This window comes from Vidua chalybeata, chromosome 9 (genome assembly GCF_026979565.1).
Source record: "Vidua chalybeata isolate OUT-0048 chromosome 9, bVidCha1 merged haplotype, whole genome shotgun sequence".
In the NCBI taxonomy this organism is placed as follows: Eukaryota; Metazoa; Chordata; class Aves; order Passeriformes; family Viduidae; genus Vidua; species Vidua chalybeata.
In genome coordinates, this window is record NC_071538.1 from 25,508,012 (window position 1) to 25,531,737 (window position 23,726).

General features: G+C 38.1%; 1 protein-coding gene across 1 annotated transcript in view; it reads right to left on the bottom strand.

Moving 5' to 3' along the window:
- Window positions 1-23,726, bottom strand: part of VAV3 (vav guanine nucleotide exchange factor 3) — a 149,268-nt gene that overhangs the window by 47,646 nt on the left and 77,896 nt on the right. The window contains exons 16-19 of the mRNA XM_053950723.1: window positions 15,744-15,845; window positions 14,491-14,591; window positions 6,198-6,220; window positions 3,197-3,242 (exon numbers count right to left, since the gene is read on the bottom strand). Of these exons, the coding sequence (XP_053806698.1) occupies window positions 3,197-3,242; window positions 6,198-6,220; window positions 14,491-14,591; window positions 15,744-15,845 (272 nt within the window). The remainder of the gene's footprint in view (window positions 1-3,196; window positions 3,243-6,197; window positions 6,221-14,490; window positions 14,592-15,743; window positions 15,846-23,726) is intronic.

Here is a 23,726-nt window from a genome sequence, read left to right on the forward strand (position 1 = left end):
TATTCCCTACATGAGAATGAAATGTCATATAATTATCATTTCACATGCCCATTCCATGCAAAAACTGACATCAGTCTGATCACTTCTCAAATGTATTTAAGCAGAATCAGGTTGTTCTACAGTCATATGCAAGCTGTAGACCAAATTTTCCCTGGATTTATTGCTGCAGGTGTATTCACCGGTTCATTTCATCGATGGCTTTTATTATCTCGTGCTTGATCCAAAAAAAGGTTACTTAAAACCTGTTCCACTAAAGCTTAGTAGATGAAGTAATTGAGGAGTAGATGAAGTAATAAAAACTCTGTAACTGGATTGCAGGCTGAAGGCCTAGTGCACATCATAAAGACAAAGCCCTATTTAGTAGGATTTCCAGTCTTCTCTTCACCTGTACAGTTTCTGCACACTGTTCTTTCTGTACACATGTTTTTCTCATGACTGCTTTCGTTTCATGGGAATTTCTCTGACTCATCATCCATTAATCATTTTTTCTTCTACCCTTCTTTCTTACCCCGCACAAAGCAAATCTCGAGGAGGAAACTGTCACTGTCAAAACTTTTAACCCAACTTCAAATGAAAAAGCCATAAACTAACTTATTGCCTTTAGGGTACTTCAGCTAAATAGGTTCCTTCATCAATGAGCTTTACCAGCAGGAAACAAGATATTTCAATCCAGTATCCTCCCATTGTTTTGTTTAGACCATCCTTCAACTTGCACTACTTCTCATCAAATTTAAATGATTCTGGGCTAAGCTGTGTCAGCAAAAGTTGGATTTGACTTTAAGCATAAAAAGAGAAGCACCAAATGCATTAACTTGACCATACTATTCATCATTCTTTACCAAAATAGCCAAGACACACAGAACAATCTCAACAAGTTACAACCCAAAATATTTGCATTTACTGGTGATATCAAACTCCATCAATATTTAGTCACTGCAGGTGCTGGTTATTGATTCATAGCAAGTGTCAGCTCCCTAACCCAGCACCCATGCTTCAGCACCATCACAGCACTGGCTGCAGCAGCAGCAGCCAACCAAACCTTCTAAAGACAAAGCAGTCTGGCAGTCAATCTTCTGAGCACCTCTCTGAGCAAAAAGAGCATCCTGGTGCTCAGAACTGTACATGTCAATCAATGCTCTTGGGAAGCTCTGAGGCTCAATGCAGCAATGCAGACCTGACATGACTGATCTCTTCCAAGCACTGCCCTCTGGATAGCATCCGTCTCTCAAGGCAATGTGCAATCTGACAAACAGTAGTACTTAGATTATGCAAAATAGATGCCAGGGGTTTACCAAAGACTTTAAAAAGTTATACCCACCAAGTTATGGGAGGACACAGAATGCCTATCCTGACAAAATGCAAAACAGAAATCTCATTTCATTTAAAAACTGTCAGTATATGGTATATGTACAGAGCACATTAGTATGTAATATGTTTCTCATTATTATTTATTTTAAACCTTTAAAATGTCAGAAGCAATTCTGTAAGAAGTCTTCTAGAGCCATGTCTCTAAGAAAGGGACTTAAAGTTCATGTAGATGTTATGCATTTCTTTTGGCTTTCAAAAATATTATGAGGACCAAGAAGTCCACATCATAACAAGATTATCCCAACAACTCAAAGAACTAATGTTCTGTGTAGGTAAATGGACAAGGCAAGAGGCAAGCAGAACTGTATTTTAGGTATTGGCTACATGCAATTTTGAAAGACCTACTTAATTCAACTGGTTTTGGTGATTTCAATGGTACTTAGTCTTCAATAAAAACTACTTTTAAAGTATCCTTGTATACAAAGATCCTGCAAATACTTCCATCATACTTCAATAGCAAGTAAAATCACCAGCATACTCAAAAGGTTCTCAAAGCTAAATTACTTGACTTTTTTGACTCTATGTGAGACAGCTGTTTTAAAACATACTGAACATATAAGGACTATTCTGCAAGCACACAATTACACTTCACTGCAGCATGCACTAATGAATGGAAAGAACTCAAGTCTTGTTAGCAAACACTTGGAAGAAATCATCCCCTTCTGCATTATTTAATTCCTACCCTAATGTTTTCCCCTTTGACTGTATTAATTTTCAGAGTTACAGGGTGCTCATTTTTTTCTTTTATGGCTGCAGTCGTCACAACACACAGAACAATTTCTAGAATCATGAAGCAGGTTTATTTTGCTAGAGGGAACAAAGTGACGATACGTGTTCCAAAACATGTCAAAGGTACGTGAGTAAGAAAGGTGTGGTCTGCTTCAGCTAGTTACAACATTTAGCCTTTCCAAGCCAAGGCAGCTGCAATGCTAGTGGCACAACCAGCATTCCTACTTTTTGAAAAGTGCTTAGCTCTGCCAGGCTATAATGTGGTGTACAGAATTGCCATCCTGTTTAATGTTTAACTCCAACTTTTCTCAGATGTCCACATCTAGAAATATTTAATAATCCACAGCTTACTTTTATTCCAAATAATATCTGCGTAACAAATCTCCAGTAATTAAACTATACAAGAAACATAAAGGACAGAAATGTAATTACTGACACTAAAAATATCACACAGTTACACTGAAAAACACTGAATATTTTATACAGATACATAATGGGTCTCCAGAGGAAATGTTCACCCACTTGAGTACACAACCTATAACCAAGCATTTAATTTTCTTAAGGGCTGCTGCTGCCATGATTCCACAGAAGTATCTACTATAAACTAACAGGAAAAATAAAATCACTTTGAAATTCAATATAAAACTGCAATTGGTTTATGCCTTTCAGAAAAGCAACTCATACAGTTAAGCACTGAGCACCACTACAGTTAAGAGCTGAGAATACCCACAACTTGAAGACTTAGAACCTGAACCTTATAAAGCAACTGTTGCTCTTCATCCCTTAGTTATTTCATGTAAAACTACAGAGTACAGTAGGGTGGGTCATATTAACTGAAAGCCCAGAGGCATTTTGTAGTTCAAACAGAAGCAGAGCTCTACTTAAAGAAAAAACATGAGGAAAAAAAATTAAGAGTTCAACCAGCTGACCTTATCTTTAAAATCACAAACAGAGCAATCGCTTTAGACCTTCTTGACTTTAGCAGTCAAGTTCTAGCATTGTGTGCAGGGCAATAGCATTCACAATGCAGCTTAACAAAGCAAGTCACAGCTTCTTACTATTTTTTAATGTTGAAGTATTAAAAAGTCATGACACAAACCTGGGTCCACATGTCTAGAGCTTCTTCTAATTCCATTTGTTCGTTTCTGCAGAGCAAAAATAAGAATCAAGGATATGAATAAACATGTTTTCATGGAGGCCCACTGCAATCCTTTCATTACCACAATCTACTAGGCAAAGCTTGTTTTCTTATTTCCCCCAACCACCAACACAATTATCTTTATCTCGTAGAAAGATCACACTTTGAAAAATATTCTTAGTAATGTTGATGGCTTTTTCATATATCCCATTTTTTCTGACACTAGGCTGAAAGAGTCTGAGTCCATAGAAGGTTTATTCATACATCAACATTTTTTGATACTGAGAACAAATTATTTTTTAATCATTTTTGAATAGGATATGGGGAGAACATGCAGTCTGGCATTATCTGCCCCAGATAACATCCACCAACACAAAACTCAAAGCCACTTGCATTACTTTAATACAATAGAAACTTTCACTATTTCTACTTTAAACTGAAGCTAACTACAATTCCCTATAGAATGCTTAATTTCCTTATTTTCTGGGCAAATATTTAAATATATTTAGCAACTTGTCTGTCTCTGAAACATTGGAGGAACCAGAGTTGTGTGAAATCGGAATCTCTCTGACAAGACAGATTATTTCCATTTATTTTCTATATTTTACACACTAAAACACTATGGATCCCTGGAAATTTCAATGTGCAATAAAGCATATCTGCAAACTACTCATCCGCTTTTGCAAACTTGTTTTATCTGCTAACTTGCATGATGATTCATGCATTTATTTATTTTTTAATCAAACCAAGCAGAGAAAGGCATGTTGCATAACAAAGGGAACAATTAGTTTGCTCTGATTTACTCGCTGTTGATATAAACTGATGCAGGACACACACCAAGGCAAGCCAGAAAGCAGTAACCTGAGGCATAACCCAATTACCAAGCCCTGTAGCAGGCAAGTAAAATCAAAAGCTTGGTTTAAAAATAGCTGTCAAACTCTCAAGTCCTTGGACATATTCTCTCTGTACCCCACAAGTCTAATTAAATAAAGGATACAAGTTTTGCTTTATCTGTACCGGAGAGAATAAAAATTTAAAGCTGATGCCACAATGAAGATAATAGTACTGGATAAAAGCAAAATGCTCAATTATATCCTATATTGTTTTTTATAGATAGAAGCTGTGTTACTGATCCAGATTGATGCAGATTGGTGAGGAACCACAGATTTGCACAAGAAAGGGAAAGGGGCAGGACTTGGGAAAGTACAAAGGGAGACAGAAATGCTTAATTCAAATAAAAATAAGAGGGACAGTGACAACTCAAGTCATATACACCAATGGACCGGCTGGAAAATGGTTTTAAGGAAATAGTTCTTGAGCTGTATGAAAACAAGCTCAAGACCCCTAAACATATTAAATTACCAGTAGATTCTTTACTGGTGTAAAACCTAAATCCATGTTTTCCAAAATGACAGTTCCTCATCCATGCTTAAGTTTTCTTCTGCACCGAGAGAATTAAAGCAGGCACTTAAATATGAGTCTTGGTAAAAATTAATGTAATCCTGTTGTTTTGGATCAACTCAATAGGCAATAGCAAATCAACAGCTCCAGAAAGGAGGCCTTAATTTTCCTAACAAGAAGAAACTATACCTATTTTTTCATCCAGACACAGTATGGTCACCACAGTTAGCTTTAGGAAGCCTGGCAACCTTGTCCACTAAACCCAGTAGATGATCTGCTCACAACTATCCAGCCGTGCCTGCCAGCTGCAGGACTGGAAAGGCATCAGGCAAATGGACCACACTGGGATTCCCAAAGTTTAGAGTGCCCTTACTCAGCACATCTGTCAAGGCAGAGACATGACAGACTGGGCAGCACCTGGTTAGAGGCATGGCTGAGGATGCAGTGAGGAAAGCAGGCAGGAGCTGGGCACAGGCAGGGGCAGGGGCTGGGCACAGGCAGCACACCCCCCTCTCCTCTGCCACCACACGATTCCCCTGCAGGATCCCAGGAGCAGGAGCTCACCTGGGGCCCACATGCCAGGAGCTCAGCAGAGGGTGCAGAGCTGCCCTCACCCAGCCCCACTGCTGCCTGGGGTTACAGTGACACCCAAACAGCTCAAACATCAGAGAGCACAGCCATGGCAGCCCTGCACACAGCTACCCCTGCACCAGCCATGTCAGCAATAACATCCTCCCATTACTCCTATCAGCAACAGAATCAAACACAGCCATGCTATGGAGAGCAGCAACAGTTATACTCACATGCTGCTCATAACTGGCATGTCATTTAAGCAATTACTATAAACTTCTGATCTAAAATACATGCTAGAAACTATTATGCTCTAGGTCTGAAGTGCTGCCTCTCTTTTGTCAAGACAAGACAGACAAAACCCAGCTGCTGTGCCCTCCTGTACAACAGTGAAGAGGTCTCAGGAGATGGCCAAAAAATCACCAGGGTGGCCTGCAGCCTTCATAGGCTGACAGCAAGCTACACTATGTGCATCACAGCAGCTTCTCTGTTCAGGTCCCATTCTAACATTCTCTCCAGACTACATAAACTCCATACCACAGGACACCTCTGCAAACATAGTCTTTTCACATGAAGAGGCATACACTGCCCTGCCAATCCTTCATCACGCCACAGTTCTCTGGCACAGTGGAGAAAAGAAAAATACTTTTAACTCTACAGCCAGATTTTGTCTAGGAACAGTAAGGATCTAACCACCAATTGTGAAGCAATGTATGTTTTTTTACCTGTAGCTTAAAAAAGCATCTCCACCCCTTTCAATGCTCTCAGCACTGTCATTTTGCTGCAAGTTTAATTTGCATTTGGAGCAGAAAATTCGTATTTAATCATGAATGCCTTGTTGCTTGGACAACTTTTCCAGCACTCTAAATAAATCTGTTTGCAAACCCAGAAGAAAAACATACCTTCTCCATCAGTATGTACACAGAGTAAAAAGGAGCTCTTATGTCACCAACAAAACAAACATCACATGCAAAAGAAAACAAATCCTTACCTCATGTTTCACGTTTCCATGTTCTGAAACATAAGTAAAAATTGGCATTATTGTTGATTGCAAATTGTGCACCTTTTACAGAGCAATCTCAGCCTGTGCTGCGTGCTGTAACAGAAAACCCTGCTGCCTCCTTTTGCCACCTGATCCGTGCAGCCGCCCAGAGCCCGGGCGCGCCGGGTGCTGTTGTGCAAACGCCGCCGCACTCCCGGCGCTCATTGGCCCCGCCGGGCTGCGCCCATGGCCGGGCTGGCTCCGGCTGCAGGGCACCTGCACGCTCCAGCAGCGGCACGGCAGGCCGGGACACCACACCTGACAAACCCTGAGAGCACTGCAAAAATGCTGCAGAAATACTGGCTCGTTGGGAACTCAAAGCTACAGTTCATTGCAAGTCGAGTTCACACCTTTTTTTTTTCCCTCTGTCTTTTCACAGCATGACAAGGTGTATCAAGGTTAAACGTGTACCTTTAGCTTCAAAGTGTTCTATGTTTCATGTTCAATTCACCATTACATTAGTATACCAGAGACTGGCACCACTACTGCTTTATTTGCTTTTACTATTAATTTTATGGCACTACTTAAAAATTAGGGAAAAAATCCTGTGGGACATCAGAAAGACTGAATAAAGCCAGTAACACTTCAGCGCATACACACCACCACACATCACAAAAGGCACAAAAGAAGATATCTTTTCTACGTGTCCTTTGAACATCTGATCTGATAGCAGGTATTTGAGTGCACTGTAGATTTTGGGTCGGTGCCTTACCGAAGCACACACAGCTGTATTTGCCTGTGTCTGCCTCTGGCAGTACACACGCTGCTGAGGCCCAGCACAAGCCGCACGTGCCTGGTCTCTGTGCACTTCAGGACACTGGAAAACTTTTCCTGTGCTGACTTCTGAACAGGAAGGCATACCCACAGTAAAACAAATAATAAACTTTAACTTTTGTTCCACAAAGAAAGGTTCCATCAGGCAGTGGAGTGTGGGAAAGCAGAAGGGCTGGCGTGCCAGGGCCGAGCCCGCGGCTGCGCGCTGGGCGGGCGGGCACAGCCCCGCAGCGCTGGCACCGCTGCGCTCACGTACGCCCGCGGTGCCGTGCCAGCACAGCCACGGAGAGCACTGCTGGGACTGCCACCTTTCCAGAAGGATTCGTTTGCACTTCTAGAGTCAGCAAAGAGAAGAAACATAAGCCTGCCCAAAGGAGGAGATGCAGGTAGTCTGTTGAGGTTTTCTAAGCAGCCTGAGGGAATTGGTTGCCCAAGTGTTGCTGAAATTCAATAAAATTTTGTATTTTACTATCTGATATGCCCTTCATAATTTTTGCCAAAATCTGAATAAAATCTCTTTTGAATGTTTGATCTCAGCATGAGTGACTTAGTGAAGTTATATAGGTAAGTACTTGCAAAAGAGGCCAAAATTTCTAATCCAGACTTAGGGGTTTTCTTTCTTTTCTATATTCTAAAGACTTACATTTATTTCAGCAGGTCATTTATCAAAAAGTTGAAATGGAAATGTTGTTCTGTCCTCCAATAGGAATGAATGAATCTGATCTTCAAACATTGCTGTTGAATACTATTTTTACCTCTAGAAAATATCTCAAATCCAACTCGATGAATGAGTTCCATCTGGTGATCACAGCATCCCAGAGGTTTTTATAATAAATAATTAGGAAATGCAGTGATTAACTTTCAATAACTGAATAAATGGGTTCAATAAATCACTACATAAGATAACAAATACTCCTGATCATTCATGTAAAATAGATTTCATTAAAAGGGAAGTGAGGGATTTGGATTAAAATGAAAACCAATACTGATGGACCAAAAGGCCATTTGTGGCTTCACTGTTACACTTCAGGAATAGAAAACAATGTCCAGTATCTGTATTTCCACCTAAAAGGCTATTCAAAAAAATAGGACTTGTTATTTCATTACAGTTTAAATATGCCTGTAATTCAGAATACTCTGTATTGAAATATTTGTATCATGTCCTCATGAAAGACCTGTTTTCCAAACATTACACAAGTACATGATCAAGAAAACCTTTATTTCTATTTTTAGGGGTGAAAAAAAAGTAGTGCCTAAGGATATCTCCAGCAGATATTTTACACACAACAACTTTAATTCAAGTTTCTGCTCAGTACCAGAGTGCCAATGAAATCATCAAGTGAGTCCTCAGTTCTGTCAGCCACTTAATTAATGCCATAGTTCAGCACAGTTTTGGGGTTTTTCTTGTTTATTAACTGAGGCCACATTACCACTGGGTCACATTTTGATAATTATATTTTACTACAGAAGCAAGAGGAGCAGCAGCTGGTCTCAGTAAGTGAGGGAACAGAGCTCAGAAAATGGGAGTAAGCGCTCTTCAGGGATGCAACAGAGCAGCTGGATCTACATGCTAACTAAATGGAGTGTAAATAAAAAGTATATGAAATAATATATACTCACCTTTCTATTTTAAAACAAAACTCAAAATATTTAAAATGCAGGAACTACGAACTAAGTCCCTTGGAAGGAACTGTGGGACTACGTGTTCCTTTCCAGTCATTTAGCCAGTCATTACTCAATCAGAACAAAATTAGAAATGTGACCCAGATGTACCACACTGCAGGACCCTAAAAAATATCAAGCACCCTAACTGGTTTTTGTTCAGGTTGAGCAAGAATCATTAGTTAAGCAATACAGCTCAACTTCTGTTGCAGTTTTTAAAAAAGTGGTAAACTCCAATGAACTTCATGAGATTTGAGCATTTACTTGTCAATTCAGTTGACACTAGAGGTTTGGAAGGGAGCCAGCAACTTTGCAACTATTGATTAAGTCAGCAAAAACGTAAATAGTGAAAGCTGCTGGTTTCTTTTGAGATGTCAAGAGCACAGGCTTTTCATGAATAATCTCTAACATGCTGTAGCAAGCAATTAGGACATGAACAGCATGGACTGTATCATTGGGCATGCACGTTACTGTATGAGAGCAATTCTAAACTTAACCCATTCATATGCCAACATTGTCTTTTAGTTCATTTCAAGATGAAGAAACTTTTCCATTGAAAGAAATATAGAACTTTCTCAAATGATATTATTCAAATGAGAAAGAAATTGTGAATAAATTAAGATTTACTATAAAAATGACCAGCTAATATTTTTCTAATCTATTTAAGACCTGATGAGACATGCCTTTAACATTCCCTGGGAAAAGCAATATAAAGAAGAAAATTCTGTGGGTTTGGCACTATATTTAAAATATTCAAAACACTTACTTTCAGATTCTAGAATCATTGGAGGTTTCTCTAATTGAAATATTCAATAGTCAGTAGAACCAGCAAGCATTTGCCTGAGAATACTTAATTCAACATAATTTGATGGACTTGGAAAAATTCCAGTAGAGAAATAAAAATGAATTGTTAATTCTGCTGGTTTAGACTAGGAAACACTGGAGTTCTTCAGTATGTTCTGGGCAGAGTGATACTGTTCTATCAATCCTATGAAGCCTCAGAAGAAATTGCAAGGGACACAGAACAGACTGTACAATAGAAGTGGGAACAATAAAGGGATACAGCTTCCCCCTTGGACTACTAAAGGTGTGTCTTACTCATTCTTGCTTACCCAAGGCCCCAGTCTTAAGCATTCCCAGGCACAAACCCTTCCAGCCAGTGGGAGAGCATCACCAGATGAGTGAAATTGCTCTGTGCCATGAAATAAGACACAGGAATGCAGTTGAAAAGCCAGAAGATGTAACAAGGGTGAGGAGGTGCCCTCATAGCCAGCAGAGAAAAGAACACCATGTATGTCTTTATAAATGGCCAGTGACAGAAATATGCCCAGCCATTTTCTAATCCTTGTGTTTAAGGATTTTATACAGTCTGTTTAAGACTCAAAGGAGTTCATCACAACATTAGCAAGGGTTCCAAATCACATAAAATTAATTGATAGGGAAGAAGAGTAAAATATATGAAAATGTAGAGGGCTATTTGAGGATGTACAGGACAGCATTTTAGGGGGGAAATAACCCTGTTAAATCAATAATGAAAGAAACAAGCACAGAAGACTTCAACCAGCACTGCTAATTTAAAGCAGCAAGGGCAGGAACAGCAACCAAGAAAACCCTAGAGCTAAATGCAAACATTTTGTTCTGTTTATTAATTCAACTGATTAACTCTGCATCTTTTATCACTAAAATTTCTACAATCTGCTGAACTGGCCTTCTTTGAAGCAAAACATCTGAAGCAAAACATCTGAAGAACTGGCATATGTTTGTGTATAAGGCATAGCATGAGAACACAGCAATTTATCTTCAGATTTTGTCAATGTTTCTCTCATAAGTGTATCATCTAAATCTGACACTTAATAATTTTGTCATTCAAAAGGTTTCATCTATCTTTGGATGTGTGCCTTTTGAATTTTCACAAAGTGTGACTTGGAATGAAATTTTAAAAGATTTAATCCACTCAGGAAAGTTCTAAGCATCATTTCAGAAAGGCTGGCAAAAACATCTGCTCATGGTCTATAAAGGAAACAGAATCTTAAACTTTACAAAACCAGAAAATGCTGAGGAAAATTCAAATGCCTTCAAGAAAACTAATGGCATATTCCCACTGCAGTGCTTTGAACTCTGATCACCTTTTTTCAAATAAGCCTCTAGAAGTACAAGAGGTCTACAGAATAGGAATGAAAATTATTTGAAACATAGAAAAAATTACACTTACAAAAAGATAACTAAAAAATTGAAACTGTTCCATTTGGAGAATATACTATTAAGGAGCAAAAATAATTTATCATAGAGAAGTAGTCAGTCAAGACTTCTCACAAAAGCCCAAAGTCACATGTTCACAGAGAACTCACTGTTCTAACACTGAATTGCAGTGGGACATTTCCAAATAGGAAAATGCAAAAGCATTATCAAGATGCAAAAACTCTTCAAACACCAAAAATGAAAGGAAGGAAGTTTAACAGGCTCAAGCACAGAGCATCATTCCTGGACACTGTCTACCACACAGGGGATTTGCACTTTGCCAAGTGATGTATCTGGAATGGCACTGGCAGAATGACAGAACACCAGATTAAACAGAAAATACATATATCTACACATATATAGATATATATTCCATGTCTGTAGCTATAATTAATACCACATGACTGGAGGACAGTAATGTCCAGTTTCCCAAAAGGATGATTCAGTTTCATGTACATTTTACCTTGTGAAAAAGGCTGTAATAGTCCCCTAGCAAAAAATGTGGGGAGAAAAAAACCAAACCAACCCAGCAAACATAGCAATACAATAAATGTCCCAGGCATTTTGCTGCTGTGCAAGCCTTTGCTCATTTCCCACAGGAGCAGCAAATGACACTGCTAAAAAAATATTATATTTATCATAAATTAATTTCTCTAAATATTTCAAAGGAAAGTATTGAAAATGAAAACCATGCTAGATTGTTGTACCTACAGAGCATACTTCTTCCACAAAGAGCAGTGAAGATTTTGAATTTTACATTATATCTTTATATCTGTATGCCTTTAATAACATTTCATAGCTTTGCAGGTATGAAAGATAATTTATGGGAGACCTCATTTCTCTGTATAGCTCTGGAACAGTTAAAGGACAGCTCCAAAAAAAAAAATTCAAGTTTCATTAATCAATATTTTAGAGTGTTTTAATTGTCTCATCCCTTTCAGGCCCACACAGGGAAGCAAGTACTTGTAAAGCTCCTCCTTAAACCTTTCCTTGGACTGTGCACATTATGAATGGCCAGCACTGCTCAATCAACGCTTCTTTCTTTAAAAAGGCAAATAAAGAGTAAAAGAGGAAAGCAGTAGAGAAAAACCTGAGAATTTCCTTTCCTAACTCATTGGCCAAAGTGCCTTTATCAGGTGGAGGGATGACACATTTCCAGCTAGGTAAGCAAAATCCCTTGTCCTTTCCATGCCCATTGTTGGATAAAGCAAGGGGAAGTCAGGCAAGAGCTGCAGTGTAGAGTTGGATTTTGCAGTCATGATCACAGAGCAGACTGTAAGGAAAGACACAGCTCAGCACCTCCTGTCCTTCTGCCTCAGGAGCAGGTAGGAGATGCACAACTCCGCCTTGTATGAGAGCTGCAGCAATCAGAGTCTTTGCATAGAATTAAAAACAGACTGAGTAGAGAAAGTGAAGTTTGAAGAGAGGACAAAGGACTGAACACCTGGATGTAACCAAAACATGTAACACAAAGGATCTTAGCAACCCAGTTGCTTGCAATTTCATTACAGTATAATTCTACAAATATCAGGAAGATTATTCTGCTTCCTTGAATTTTTAAAATTATAATTTATTCCACTTCAAAAGAAGGAGGAATGTGATTTGTTGTTACTGTTATTTTGTTCTCTCTTGAAGCCTACAGCATTGCTTAAGTATGCAGGAAAATTAAAAGAAATCAGACCTTTTGTTATCTAGGCATTTATGGTCATTCTTACTGATGCATGTTGCACCATATGTGTCCACAGATATTTACAGAGGAACAAAAAGACAAGCTCCTGCCTCCTGGGGTGCCAGCTATCCAATTAAAATAAAAACTACAGAAGTAATTAAAAGAAAAGGAGCAAGAGAAAAAAAAAAATAGAAGTAGGGGTGGTTTGTACCACATAAGACAGTTCTTTTGGAAAAAACAATATGTGTTTGTTTTTTTCCATTCTGTTAATTTCAAGTAATTGCTTTAAAACATTCATTTTTTTAAGATAATTTTAAATATTTATTTTCCTTAGAATATCTGCAGGAGGTTCTGTGAAAAGTCTGTGTTCCAAAAAGGGTTTCAGTCACAAATACTGTGATTGCTTGTATGGTTTCTAGATCTACAAAAGATTATTTGTAAAGAGTTCAGACTTGAAGGATAGCATGGAAGATGTCCAACACAGAAAAGCAGCTGAGAAAAAAAAGTTTACTGACTGCAGCAAAAGTCAGTGCCTGCCATCCGGTTGATTTCATGGAAGACTGGGGACAGGTAATTAGCACAGAGAAAGCCAAGTAGAAATCAGAAGTAATGCACATGGGGGCAAAGACAAAAACAAGCTTATGCAATGTTGAAAGGAACAACAAGCCAGAGTCAAAATTTGGAAACAGCAGCTTAGTAAAGAGCAGCGCATGAAGTCATCACGTAATTCAAAAGTGGGAGAGAGAATATCTCTGCAACAGCATGCTACAAAGATTGTAGATACTAATGTCAAAAAGAAAATAACCCAAGGGAAGAGGTTGAAGTAGCTTATGTGAAATATGTGAGACATGAGAAACTTCATAAATGATTATAAAATAATTCTGAAAAGGAATGCAAAGATTTTAAAGATGTGAGAATGATACATGACTAGAAACTTCCCAAACACATAAAACTCCACTTTGCAGAAATCATTATGTGCTCCCAATGGCTTTTCTTTTTTAAACACAACAGCAATTCAAAATAATCTCTAGAAAAAAGTACATTTGAGAAGCTGGACAGAGGGAAGAGTCAAAAATGGCACGAGGATTATATGACTGTGGCAATAGTGTAACAAACTCACTGCCACCAACGGAGTAGGTACAGGGAGGGGAAGGGTGGCCAGTGATGGGGGCTAACACTGAGCCAGTGGGAGATCCAGAAGATGTCAGAAAGAGATTTACAGTATAATACTGAGCAGAATGGGAAGATGACAAATTTTTGGAGTTATTTGTGGGAGGCCAAATGGTAGTTGAAATCAAAAGATTCCTTAAGGTCCCAAAGAGCGGAACAACAGGGGAAGTTGAAGTGACAGTGGCCAGAGAAGAAATTCACAGAGCAATTGATTAAAAGAAGAAGAAAAAAAAAATAGTTCTTATGTGTGGGAAGTAGAGAGCCATCAATCACCTTTTTCGTGAATATTGTGAGTGGACAGAAACCATGGAAACCAAAGAGATGAAAGAGGAAGCTGAGGCAACACAAACAGCTTTAGGAACCGAGAGGAAAATACAAAAATTGACATAAAGGGAGAAGCACAAGGATGATAGATGAAGTGCTGTACTGTAGGGGTTATATATAAGCAGTCCACAACTGAAACAAGAGCAATTCCTTGTTGTATACGACATTGAGGAAGAAATTTGGTTTGACCTGTAACACTTCTCTCCTGCTTTGGAACATTTCAATTTAGTAGCAATAAAAATCCCAATGAATCCTAAATGCAATTCTAATTGTGCTTATAAACGGTAGCTTCACAAGTATACATGTTACAATAAACACAAATTAGAGGTAAATTAAACCTTAATTATATCTAGAAAGTTTTATGTCCTAATTAAAAATGGTATTCTAACAATTAAAATGACTCACCGCTTAAATTAGCCCTGCCACAATTGTCTAGTCTTCCTAAACATTCTTTGTGTGCTCCAGCTCCACACTTAGAACATAAATAGCCTTGATAAAATGTTCCCCTGTAAAATAAAATTAGGTAGTGATACATTAGAGGTGACAAATTCCACACATAAAGGACATAAGAAACATGGCAGAAGGTATTAGAAGTCATTTGTTGTTCTGCATAATGATAGTCCTTAAAGGCTTGAGAAAAAGTGACAACTGACAAAGAAGCAGCTCATCTACTTTCTGTCACTACCAGCCATTTAAAAATCACAACCAGACAGTTCTTTCAGACTACTAGTAGAATAATAGCCTCCATTTCAATGTAATCCAAAGCTACTTCGGAACAGTACACTTGAAATTGTACCATAATGCATCTATCCTACTACAGTTCTACACTTCACTTCATCTCAGTGGGAATTTGCCTATGCAGTATGAAGAACAGGATCCAGTTCAAGAGAGTCGTAAGCTTGAATGTATATTTAAGCATTAAGTAGTTTTTAGCTGTATGGCAAATATTCTTGACTTTAAATTTGTTCCGTTTTTAAAAAACATATATCATGGACACTTCAGGTAATAACTTGGAGCTGCTACTCCCTCTAAATGTCTCTGTACCACAGGGTGGCACTTGGGAATACCCAGCTGGTAGCCCCTGGAGAACCCAGGCAGCATCCTGGGGGCTGTATCCTGAATGCACAACAGCTGCTCCTCAGCATCAGCACTTGGTGCAGACCCAGTTAAATCAAGTCACTGCTCCAAAGTCAGGAATTAGCCCTCCTGACTTTTAAGTTTAGAAGGTCTGCACCACTGTTCATAGTCACTTAGACCGTATTGCATTGAGGGGAAAAAACTAAAAAAAAAAATCTCTGAAAATCCAGGTCAGTCTGACTAGTCAGGAAAAGCATTGCTAGAGGAAGAAAAAATGTATGTCAAGGAGGAACATACCTGAAGTTCATTTATTCCATGCCTGTACTTAACAAAGGCACTACCCACACTCAAATACCCTTGCTAAAATGCTGTGCCATCATTTTTCAGAATATCAACAATGTGCAACATGGAATCATAGAAGGCTTTGGGCTGGAAGGGACTTCAAAAATTATCCAAACTCTCTGCCATGGATAGGGGCACCTTCCACTAGACTGGGATGATGCTCAAAGCCCCATCCAGCCTGACCTTACAGGGGCAGGAAGGGGGTCGGAGACCACCATCCAAAAAAGCCTTTACAATACCTCAGAAGCATCTGACAGACTTTGCAAGATGTCACTCGACTGAAGGTGTGCATTTTGAACTCATGAAAGCTTGTGTCTGCATAGTCTGGCCGGATGTTTGACCTAAAAACAAAATTTGAAAATTTGCATTAAATAAAATCTAGAACATGAGGCAACATCCACAGCAGGAAATCTTAATCCACAAACAACTAGTTTTATTTAGACTTGAATGTTTTTCACTGACAACAACCAGAAGTATGGACTTTACCAACCACCTTGAAATGAAATCTGGATTATGGTATTATGCAGACTTCTTAAATATACACTATAACTACCTTAGCTGTTACAATAAACAGAAAATTAAACATCTGGTTTTTATTCTAGTTTGAGTAACTAGGATCATTCTCAACAATATTTTAGTATATCAATGCACAAGGAAAAGCAACTCACAGCCTGAGGAGCACCATATTTGAAAACATTAGCAGCAAATTTAAGACAGTTAGGTCATACCTATGCAGCAAGACACTGGACAACCTGAGTGCTTTCGAAACAACTAGAAAATATTCACCAGGATTTGGTTAGCCTTGTGTTGCACAGTGCCCACAGCTGTAGATGCATACAGTAAATTAAACAAAATAAAAGATCACTATTCACACTGCCAAGATACCAACAGACTACTAGCAGACTTATTTCCAAAGATCAGATTTATGTACAAAGCACTGGTCCACTACTGTACCTGTGGTTTGTTTACCTCCCCTACTGATCCCTTTTAAAAGCAGGTGTACAATTTACATGTAAACCATCCATCATTTGTTGTACCAGTGACTATTCTCAGATTTAAATTTTATTAAGTAATCTATGCAATTTTTTCTGTCATCTGTCCCATTTCTGAGACTGAATGGAAGAACAGACATTTTCAATTAATTTCTTTTTTCTTTTTTTTTCCATTCAATAATATCCCCAAAGTAGCTTAACACTGTCAAAATCAGTAATGCTGAAATGCTAGGTGCATAACTTAATATTAATCTAGACTGTATCAGACAAGAAAAAAAATATAGTAAGGGTTAATGAATTTGTTACTAATATTTATATTAGAATGTTTAGGACTCCATAAATTTCTGGTATTTTTTTATCAAAAACATAGTAAGGCATGATGCATAGGAATTAAAATAGGAAAAAATAACGAGGGCAGGAATGCAAGAAACTACAGTACTCAAAGGAGAAACCAGAAGCTTTTTCCAACATAGAAAATTACATATTTTTCCATTAAAGTTGGAGATACTTCTAAGTTTTATTCTTATGTATTATAAATAACTTCCAGACTAAAACACAGACCAGCCACAAACTGCAATGAAACACAGATAACCATGCAAGCATCACTCCCTCCTGGATGGCATTAAAGGCTTACAAAATACCATTCAAAGAATCTGTTTAACTACCCAGTGTCAGAAAGGTCCATCTTCAAATCCACCTGCTGAAAATGAACATGCTGAAAATGAAATTGTACTCAAAAAGCAAAAGGAATTTTGCTTCTGTTCCTGAGAACAACCTTACAAATCAGTACTGTTTTAACTACCTCACTTGTGTCTCTCTTTCTGCTCTAATATGCAAGACATCAATTCCACAACTCCTGCTAACTGAAGCAGGTGTGCATACTACCCCATCCACAGCAGGAAGGTACAGTAGCAGGATAAAATTAATCTCATAAAGTAAAGAACTTTTTAAACCAGGAGAAAAAGAATTATTATTTTTTGGCTCTTAACTAGGTACAGCCTGTATTTCACGTGTCTGCCAGAGGGCTGCCAAAACTTTTTAGGCTACACTCCAAGCAATCCTGAAAAATCCCTAGAATAAGTTGCAGTACTTCACTCCCAACAAAAGCACATTTTTATTGACCATTTGGTTCAGACCAGGACATCTTGCAAAACTGTGTTCAAAGTATAAGCCAAAAGTGCAAGACTCATGAGACTGAAAGCATATCAAATTAAACCTAACAACCTGACCATTTTTCAAGAACAAACCAAAGAAAAAATTACATTCATTTATTACAACAGAATCAATCTTCAAAAATAATAAGTGGATCAAAAGAAAAAAACATTATAACTTTCTACAGACAGTAGTTTAACACATGGATGTGACTACACAACTTTCTTCCATATGTAAAAATTCTCTTTCATTCTTCTCTCAGGCTATCTTCCACAAAGATTGAAGTGTGTGAACTGCTCCTATTAACAGAACAAAGATGATACACTGTATTCATTCTTTGTTATATTAAAAGCAATATTTGAAAAGAACAGTGCAAAGTAAGAAATTGTATGCTTACTCTGGAGACAGAGTGCTGTAAAGTGAAGCACAGTATGGAAAGATAATTAGTGATACAACAAAACCCAGAAAAATAAAATCAATGTGTGCTGTCTACTGCAAATGTAGAATAAGGAAAGCTCTGTAGAAGAACATTTAGTGCAGTGCTACTGTAGGCAGGAAAACTCTTGCACATTCTGCTACCAGATCAGTAATGCTGCATTATGGCAAATCCAGTTCTGCAGTCCCATCACATCAGACAAGGCTGAGATGATGCACTATAGCAGCATGCATGGAGCAGCAAGCCTTTAAATGTAAAGTCGGGAACTTAATGAATCTAGGGGTTTGGTATTTTCATTTTCAATATATTTCTTTTCCAAAATCAAATAACATAAAAATAACCCAACTTGATTAATATGTGAAAGTACTATTTCCCTCTTTAGAAGAAGGATTTCTTGTTGGAGACCAAAAAAAAAAAAAAAAAAAAAAAAAAAACCTAGATGTAATTGTTAGCAAAACTCAAATGTATTGAAGCAATCAAAAATATTTATTTTGGGTCATACACTGGGTTCCTTCACTATCACAGTGGGACAGCCAAGCTCTCCTGCAGAGTCCTCAGTCCCTCCTACCACAACCACTGCTATTATGAGGTGCCCCAGGCAGCAACATATTTTTCTATTTCTGCTGTCAAACAATCTTGATGAGTGGCCAGAGCAGGAAGTCACTCATACACCAGAAATACTTAATCTGAAGTAAATAGTGACACAGAATATGTTCCTCGTTTTATTGTAAAACTCTTCTTTTTTTTTTTTTTTTTTTTTTTTTTTTTGTACTAGCAACAGAAATGTGGGGAGGGAAAAGTAGTTTCCCTTTGTCTCTTCTACTTTCTCTCCAGGCTGTTTTAACTTCCCCACTCCAGCAGAGACAAAATGTCAATGTGAATCTCTTATTCGGACAATTTTTCCAATTCTCTCCTCAACTCAGCACCAGAGGTTTTATAAGGGACAACCACAAGTGTCCTTTCTTGCACAGTGCTGGAACCCCATAACCAGATTTACTCCAGTCACTACTGCAATGTCCTTGGGCTGCCCCTGAGCCTTCTGAGCAAAGCTTTCTCTTTCCAATTTACTTCCAGAATATTAGTCCCACTGGGACCAATTCACTGCTACACAAAAAGCCAGAGACCTGCAGGTGCGTATCTCACATGCTTCTGTCACTTGGACATGCAATTCTTGTCTCTGCACGAGCCATGGGAGCTGCAGTTCCAGGGGCAGAATGACCATCTTCTTCAGGCAATCCTCTATCTCTGAGCAGTCCCTTTGTCTTTAAAGTTTTGAAAGTTCATTGTAGAAAAGAGTTACCCAGGTATCTCATTCAATTGCCCTTCATATCATCAGCCTTTGGAGCACTCCTTGTGCATATGAAATATTCCCCTTCTAAAAATATTCTCTCCACATTTGCAGTGCCATTTCTTTCTACTGACTTGTTCTTTCCAAAAGAGTAAATTGATCATAGGCCAATCTCATCCCACCCACATAATGCAACACCTTCATAAATGGTGCCAGGAAGTGTCACGTTATCAACCGGCCCCCACAAGCTTCTGCAGACAAAATCCATTCCAGTAATCATCTTTGTCTAGATTAATGGCACAGCTGACCACAGAGTAATGAGATAGATAGCCCAAAATTGTCTTGTCAGACAAGACATCTAGGTGCTTATTCCTATGCCTGTAGAATAAGGAATAAATTCTCTTGACTATCCTGCCTCAAAATACCAAAAAATAATTGTTCATATGAAAAAAACGAAACAGTTTAAATTACAATTTTCTCACACTAGCAGCTGGGATAACATATCAAAGACTTAAAACTCATGCTTAACCCTCAAAACAAACATGTGACAATCAAAAGACAAATAGTTAAGTCAGAAAAAAAGAACCTTGGCAATCTTGACATATCCAATTCTGTAAGTCCTATGCCCCATTTTACAAATCTGAACTTCGATTATCTTTGATCTAAAGTGTTGCCAAGGTGTATATGCAATGAAGTGTACATCATTAGTCTCAAGCAACTTAGTTAAGATTTCTTACTGTAATTTCCTTACTTAATCAAAATCATATTCTCACGAGAAGACATTTAAATCAGAATGCGTCTGAAGAGCAGTAGAATACCACATGCATTTTATAGCAACAATTTAGGGTTTTATCAGCATTCTTACATTCATGTTTGTTTCCTACAAGGAAAACTATACAGAGTACCTTCCACAATAGGTTGGAATAAACAAATAAATTACATCATCTTCAGGGGGGTAGGCACAAATATACTTTCTTTTACTGTCAGTTAAACTTCCTCTACAAAGGTAGGGCTTACAAAATAAAATGCACCAGGAAAACTACTGAACATTCAGCCACAAAACTCAATCTTTTCTACAAAATATGTAAATACTACAGATGTTTCTCAAGAGAATAAATAAATGGCTGAGAGACAGCTTACTATATAGCCCCTTCCTCCTATTTTTCCCAGGTGGAAAATAAATATATTAAAATCCCATTAATCCCAATGAGTCTTCATTTCCAGAAAGGACATATTTCTTAATCCATTCAAAATGAAAAAAAGTCTTATAGTCTTATTTTATAAATTTTTTCATATTGAGTATATCTTTCCTTGAATGTTTAGCAATTGAGATATTTCAGTATTAGCCTTGGAGACCAAGAACTATTGTCTCACATTTGTCTTGCATGGACATACTATTGAAAGCTTACTGGCTGCCAAATCTAACAAATATAATCAGGGGATAAAATGAAGTATTACGTTTGTTAGATTAATTACATCCTTACAGCAAGTTTAAATATTAAATAGGAAATTAATAAAATGAAAACTACAGGGCCTTTACTGAAAAAGAGTGCACAAAAGAGAAAAAGTGGCTGTATGAAAATGCAAAGAGTAGAAGCAAATAGAACGTGAAGCCTTTGGCTCCTGGTTAGGAATGTCAATCTTGTAGCACAAAACAAGCAACAAGAAGTAATGAGAAGCTATTCAGCAGCAGAGAGCACTGCAGATCTACCATCTTATGGCTTCACCTCCAGCAAGGAGTTAAAGGAAGGAGAATTCAGAACCCAGCACAAGGGAAAATACTTCTTTCTTTTATTACAAATCTATTTACCATTGCATTTAATGCTACCAATTAGAAACTGTAGTTTAAATAACCTGCAAGGTCCAATGCTGTCCTCCTCTAGTGACCAGTTCTCTCTTTCTCACTGTAGTTTGAGGGCCATTTCTTTTAATTGCTTCCCTGGCAGCTCTTCAGTACCAGCTTGTCTTCAGCAATTAAGACCTTTACAGATTCCCCCCCTCCCTGGGTCTAGGCCACTGAAAAGGTGTTGCTTAAACCCATTAATGTTGAAAAATTGCTGCTCTGGAGTACTTAATTAAAAACTCAACTTCTCTCCCCCAAACTTCAAGTATTTTTAAATTAAATTTGTTTTTCTTCTTAAACTGGAAGGGAAACTGTATTACAGGAGAGAAAACAATCCTCTGGAAAAGTTTGATATTCCTCAGATATATGCATATGAGAAGCACATCCATGCTTAATCACAACATGCAGAGGAAAACAAGGAATGAACATTTCACGCAAAGAGAAATGCAAAAGGAACTGCAAACAGATCAAGAAAGTTCCTTTCAAAAGTGAATTGGCTGCAAAACAAGAAGGTATCAGCAAGAGAAGGTGCTGATCCAGATAACCTTGGGTAGATCACTGCTGTTAAATACAGAGCAAGCAAAGGCCTTGTAAACATTGACTGAATCAAGTCATTCTTAGAGGACTGATGATAAACCTCTCAGGCATCACTTAGGCCCAGAGAAGTTCCTCCAGTCTGCCACAGCTCAGTGGCACTGGCATCTTGGAGAGCAGAGAAACCTTTTCTTTCCCAGCAGCAATCCCACAGCAGTTTTCTGAGTAATATGAAACAGCAACAATTTTTTGGGTTGGAAACAGGCTGTGGAGCAGCCATGGGCTCTGCATAACAGTACAGTGAGACAGCTGCCCACCCTTTGGGGATGGCAGTTCTCCCCAAAAGGGAAAAGAAACCCATGCTAGGAACTTCTAATTATTCTTCTTATTTTTGGGTTTGACTTCTTTCCACAGAAATACTATTTAGGTCAGGTCTCAAAGATCATTTTCCTACCTTAGTCTCTTCAAGAAATGCAATCGTGTCACAAGAAATTATGCAGAGTTCACTTGCATGTACGTGCTTGAAATATGTCCATCATTTTGGAAATGCATTATATTTGAAACTGAATAGCCATTGCACTTGATTAAAACTTGGCTTTAGAGAATAGTTAATGCATGAATGCCCACCTGTGAGCCCAGAGGCATAACAAATAAGGAGATGCATGAAGTATCAGAGTCTGCAGTGAATTGCAATTGTTTAAGTATTAAAAGAAGAAATACTACAGGGAGCTCAGATAAAACTCCATACCTTGAACTCTCCTCAACTTTCAACCTCAAGTTAGACCTTTGCTTTTCAGAGCTGATGTTATTCTGCACTCCATGTTAGGTTTATAATAATTTAAAATGCTCCATCCAGAACTGTTCAGAATTATGGACACCCTGAGCACGAACTGCTGAAGATCATTTTCAAGTGTATGTGATGTGAAATCTGATGCTGTACTCATGCAGTATAGCTTGTAAAGAAAACAGCACAGGTTATTGCCTCTGGATACCGAAAATTTTTATTCCAGGTTTCTTTATTGTATAAGTAATTGGCATCACTGCAGAAAATGCATCAGTAAACCCAGATCTAATGTAAGTATTTTTAAGATACGAGATGTTAACAGAAAATATTTATGAAGAGATCCTAAGTTACAATTCCTAGTTTGTGCCAAAGTGACCTCCTTTCTAAACTTTAAGCACCTTGACATTCAGCTGTGACTATTGGTACTACGCATCTCAGAAAATTTTGGAAAACTTTACTAGCACTAAAATATAGCTATTGCCACATATTCAAATGCTACCTAGACAGTGGGGAAAAAAAAAAAAAAAACAAAAACCAAAAACAACTCAACAGTATGTTACTGTCAAACAAGGCCAAAAGCTCTCAGCCAAACCTCACATGAAGTATTTAATGCATAGTTGGTTCCCAAGACATTGCCCTCACTCCCTGCTGTGACACACACCACACTCACCCTTAGGATCCCAGTCCCTACAAACAGAGCCAGCCTTACATTTGCACTCTGCTTACTTTACACTCCAACCATTTCAGCTCTGTGCAACAAACACCATTTCAACTGGTCACACAACATGCTGCCATCTAATAGAAAGGCATTTGTGCAATAGCAAAGTAAAAGGGCAGAGAGAAAGCCACAAATAAGTAAAATACAAATAAGTATTCCTTTTCGAATCTTTACAAGGATTTTGTTATTTACCTGAAAAAAAAAAAAAAAGGTATTCCTAAGGGATACTCTCACTAGAGATGAGCAATGCCATTTCACAAAGGATGATTTGCAGTTTCTTTTTTACCTTCTCTTCTCAGGAGCAATGCTGATTACTTACAGCTAATTCATTTTCTCTGTTCCAGCTTGGCTGTTATATATCAAGAGTCATCTTTGAAAATGCTATTTACTGAAGTAATCAATCAATCAATTCTCCATATGCTAATACTCAGACATTCTGGTTTGTCACATCAAAGGGTCTTCATCAAGAAGACAT